The sequence below is a fragment of the Aegilops tauschii genome, chromosome 7 (genome assembly GCF_002575655.3).
Source record: "Aegilops tauschii subsp. strangulata cultivar AL8/78 chromosome 7, Aet v6.0, whole genome shotgun sequence".
Taxonomy (NCBI): Eukaryota; Viridiplantae; Streptophyta; class Magnoliopsida; order Poales; family Poaceae; genus Aegilops; species Aegilops tauschii.
This window is the reverse complement of record NC_053041.3, coordinates 19545878-19551050: the sequence shown is the minus strand read 5'-3', so window position 1 is coordinate 19551050 and position 5173 is coordinate 19545878. Positions and strand designations below refer to the sequence as shown.

The 5173-nt window shown below is 49.1% G+C and overlaps 1 protein-coding gene across 1 annotated transcript; it reads left to right on the top strand.

Moving 5' to 3' along the window:
* The first annotated feature begins 412 nt into the window (after positions 1-412).
* LOC109785547 (flavonoid 3',5'-hydroxylase) lies at positions 413-4663 on the top strand. Its single transcript, XM_020344133.3, has 2 exons — positions 413-1547; positions 3821-4663. Exons 1-2 carry the CDS (start codon positions 639-641, stop codon positions 4448-4450), a joined length of 1539 nt encoding a protein of 512 aa, XP_020199722.3. The 5' UTR covers positions 413-638; the 3' UTR covers positions 4451-4663.
* Positions 4664-5173: the final 510 nt, after the last annotated feature.

Genomic DNA, 5173 nt, shown 5'->3' with positions numbered 1-5173 from the left:
CTCAATGAAAAAATCTTATGATGTGAAACAAAGGACATCTCCTTTCCTATTCCTACCTATAGGATTTGAGATGCATGTCATTTTATTTGTATGACTTTTCTATTCCTATAATTTTCCTACTCTATGAACCAAAGAAGGCCTTATATTATGGGACGAAGGAAGTATATCGTTTTACAACAAAAGTAAATCAGTCCAGCCTAGGATGGAGCAGCCAGCGATTAGTGTCATAGCTTTCGCAATCAGCTAGTGGAGTAAGTACTCAAGGTACACCGTGACAATGACACCGTCGCCATGGATGCATCATCTGCCGTCCTTCCCTGCAATGTGGACTGCTGGAGGAGGAGGATTGTCCATCACTCTCCTTCACCTACTCCCCTCCCGTTGCTCAAAGTGCACACCGCACTACCAATGCAATGCAATGCAAGGTGGTGATATCATATCATCATTCTCAACAGTCAACACTGCCCGCCCCACTCACCACATCCACAACAAGAACGCCATGCCAAAAGCTTTAGACGATGGAGCTCATCACCTTGCTACCTATAACCTATAGCTAGCGCGGCCTAAGACTGCTGCCATTGAGGAGCCCGCGACTTCATCTCACTTTGCAAGGCTGGAGCGCGCGCGCCGCCGCCGCCATGCAGCTCGCCGCTCTGTGCACCGACCCCTTCGTGCTCTCCTGCACCCTCCTGTGCCTCCTGCTCCACCTAGCGCTACGCCACTCCCTGAACCGCAGCTCCCGGCTCCCGCCGGGACCTCCTGGCGTCCCCATTCTCGGCGCCATGCCGTTCGTCGGCCCGGCCCCGCACACCGGCCTCGCGGCGCTGGCGCGCAAGTACGGCCCCGTGATGTACCTGAGGATGGGCACCTGCGGCGTGGTGGTGGCCTCTTCGCCGTCGGCCGCGCGGACGTTCCTCAAGGCGCTGGACGCGCGGTTCGCGAACCGGCCGGCGGTGGCCAGCGCGGCGGACATCACGTACGGGCGCCAGAACATGGTGTTCGCCAACTACGGGCCCAAGTGGAAGCTGATGCGGAAGCTGGCGAGCGTGCACCTGCTCGGGGCGCGCGCGGTCGCGGACTGGGCGAGCGTGCGCCGCGACGAGGCCGGCCGCGCCCTGCGCGGCATGGCGGAGGCCGCGGAGGCCGGGCGGGCCGTGGTGGTGCCGGAGGTGCTGGTGTGCGCGCTGGCCAACATCGTGGGGCAGATCACGGTGAGCAAGCGGGTGTTCGACGCGCAGGGCGACGAGTCCAGCAGCTACAAGGAGATGATCGTGTCGCTGCTGACCGGCACGGGGCTGTTCAACATCAGCGACTTCGTGCCGGCGCTGTCGCGGCTGGACCTGCAGGGGGTGCAGGCCAGGCTGCGCCGGGTGCACCGCCAGTTCGACGGGCTCATCACCAAGCTGCTGGCGGAGCACGCCGCGACGGCCGAGCAGCGCGCCCGGGAGGGCCGCCTCGACTTCGTGGACAGGCTCCGCGCCAGCAGCAAGGACGGCGACGGCGACGGTGAGACCATCACCGAGGTCAACATCAAGGGCCTCATCTTCGTAAGCTCCCACACTTCATCCCCACAGTCATTTCTGATAAATCACCGGCCGCATGCATCATCTAATCGAACGACCACTAGTTTAAACATAGTAGATTCTGGTTCTCCGTCAACTTGTACTGATCGATGCGCATCATCATCTGTACGTGTGCACGACACGGGAACCACCCACCCAATGCATGCCATGCAATCGAGTGAGGCAGCTGTGGTGGTGGTCGGAGCATAGCTAGTGGAGTGGTGGAAAGAGATGGAGACGATTCCTACAGTCCCTCAAAAAATGATGCACCACCACGATTTGCCGTCGGGGTAGTGGTTTCGTTACCATGATGAGTACTAGCAGTAGCTATCGTAGTACGTTCAAAACCAGTCAAGGCATACACAGCTGATGGTCCAGAGTGTGAGCATCCGTACTAGCATGATGCAACAATTTCAGCTATATCAAGACAATGATATGTGAACTTTAAGCCTAGCTAGCTGGCGTGGGAAAATTGCCGTCACACATTTCTTTTGTTGGTGGTGGAATGCGACGGCAATTATATAAGAATTAAGTGATCGTAGAAATGACTTAAGCAACCAAACCACTACGTGCCATATAGTTAGACAAGAGCTAAAAGCAGTGCTTGAAATATGGAGCAAATTTGAGAACTGGCTCTGTAGCAAGTCTCAAGAGTTTCTTTTCTTTCTAAATGGAGGTATTTTTTTCTTTTTATAACCGTGTGCTATGTGCATCAACAAATGCAGAGGCCGGGATACATCCTTTTTCAATAAAAAAGGAAAAAAGAACACGGTTACGTATCTGTCACTCTCGGTCTCAAGTCCACACTTGATCGGTCGGTGGCAATCACTCACCCTTCCCCTTGATAGCAATCACTCACACTTGTAAACAAAACTGATTTTAGTCACTTGGGTTGGGAAAAGAAGCGTGAAGGTGATACCGATTTCTCTAGTACTCGGTTGGTGTAGCGTAGCTTTAATTTGCTTTTGATTTGGTTCCCCTTGAAATGATTACCGATTTCTCAACTGATTAGTGGTAATAGTATAATTGAGTACACCAAACTGATCAGATTGCCAAGCAAAGCACACTCACGGAGTATTAAAAACTTGATATCTAGGTAAAATCTGATGTGGCAGCTTATTTAATGAGGAAAGAGAGTTTTATTGGATCTTAATCTATACTCCCAATACACATTAAATAAGAGTACCTTTAGATGGAGTACAACATTAAGATACTGACACATTGTAAAAGTTGTAGTAGTATATGATATAGTTTAATATGATGCGTTACTAGTGCCCTCTGGTCAAGTGATTATCAAAGTTGATGATTACATGTGCATTTAAATACTACTCCCTGCCGGATTTTTTGTAAGTAATTACCACTTTGCCATTCTAGTGCTTCATACCAGAACACATAGGAGTACCATACACAGGATATCTCGTGCTTGCATCAGCCATTCATTGAGTTGATGATTTGTACCCTCACTAGCGTATTCACATTGAGTTGGTTTGGTAAAACACACTGACACAAAAGGAAATATTATGGTACACTCTAACACTAATTTGCATGATGCAAGTTCAAAGTGCATTTAAAAACAGTGAAACATTGTGGTAAACCCCCGAAGAGAGTGAACCTTGAGAACATTAAATAAAATAATAGTCAAAAGACGAATTGTATTTTTGTTGTAAGAAAAATCATTCCAATAATATATTCAATATTAATCTTTTTCTAAATATCTCCTCTAGAATAAACACAACTGTTCAAACAGAATATCAATCAAACTTATGCTTCAAAACATATTTTTGTTTAGGGACCGAGGATAACTCCCAGCCCCTGAATCATTGTGATGCACACAACACAACCACTGCTTCAAAACATTATTAGCCATTTATATCGTTTCCTAAAAAGAAGAGTGATGACATTTGTGAGACAGAGATGAAGTGAGTCTGAGAGTGGTGGGCTAGTGGTGGCAGGCAGTGGGTAGGACAGTGTTCTCAAGCATTTCGTAACTGCTACATGACATAGTCACCTCCCACTAGGCATGGAAAAGGAGGCACGATATGGAGGTGGTTATACATAATACAGAAGGAGAAAATAATTTGCATGTATTTTGAGGCACGAACCTGAACAATTGAAAGGAAGGTGGATGCATACATTGGGTATGATGGATAATCCACTCTCGAACACATATAAGCATGCACGCGCAGATTGTAGAAAAATGCAGGAAAAACATAGTGGAACTTGGAATTTTAAACCCGTGTATATATGCATGCATGCAGGACATGTTCACGGCCGGCACGGACACGTCGTCGATCATCGTGGAGTGGGCAATGGCGGAGATGATCAACAACCCGTCTATCATGGCGCGCGCCCAGGAGGAGATGGACCATGTCATCGGCCGTGACCGCCGCATCGAGGAATCCGACATCGCCAACCTCCCCTACCTGCAGGCCATATGCAAAGAGGCCATGCGCCTCCACCCGTCCACGCCGCTCAGCCTGCCGCACTTCTCCTTCGAGGAGTGTGAGGTGGACGGTCACCACGTCCCCGCCAACACGCGGCTCCTCATCAACATCTGGGCAATCGGCCGCGACCCGGCGGCGTGGGAGGACCCCCTGGAGTTCCGGCCGGAGCGGTTCCTGTCCGGGCCGGCGGCCAATATCGATCCAATGGGGAACAACTTCGAGCTGATACCGTTCGGCGCCGGCAGAAGGATATGCGCCGGGAAGCTGGCTGGAATGGTGTTTGTGCAGTACTTCCTGGGAATGCTGGTGCACGCGTTCGAGTGGCGGCTGCCGGACGGCGAGGAAAAGGTGGACATGGCTGAGACCTTTGGGCTGGCGCTCCCCAAGGCCATCCCGCTCAAGGCCATCGTCACCCCGCGGCTCGTGCCGGCCGCCTACACATGATTGTTCGTGTTTCTGAAGTTCAGGACAATCAGTGTAGTGTTTTATGTTGGGTGTGACCCAAGCTTTGTGTGCTGCATGCTTCGAACATTTGCCCTCCTCACAAAATGAAATTACCAGTTTTAAGCTGCCAAAACGTACATTTGCCTCTTTTTTTAGTGTTGTTTCATGACAACTGCTTGGAGAATACTAGTTCCTGAAAATGCTGTTGATTTTATTTTTCTTTCTGCTCTCACAAACAGTTGGGATCTCTACTCCTCGAAAGGGAAGTCTCCTTTACTTGCGATTACATAAAATTCAAACTAGGTCATATTTTCAGTTGATGTTTGCCGTACACATTGATGAATTCAGATCGATGTATAGGCTGAGCACTCCAATCGAACTGTATCAAAACATACCTCAAAATTCCATGCTCTAGATAAGAGTTGCCGCAATTGATTCGAATCAAAGGCATTTAGTGGCAAACGAAGAAAGTCTACAAGTAGGAGAATCATTCAGTATATGCCAAAAATATTGCATTTTTGTTGGAACATTTTCATGACCCGTGAATTAGAGCCCAAATCAAAATATATGTGTCCTCGTCATAGCCGTCCCCGTCAGTTTAGGCGAGGACACTCGACTGCTCATTCTGAACTTATATAAAAAAAATTGGATACCCCTTGCCACACTTGGCCCCTCTTAACCTATAGAAATATTGTTTCATCATTTCAGATTTAGTTGGATTAT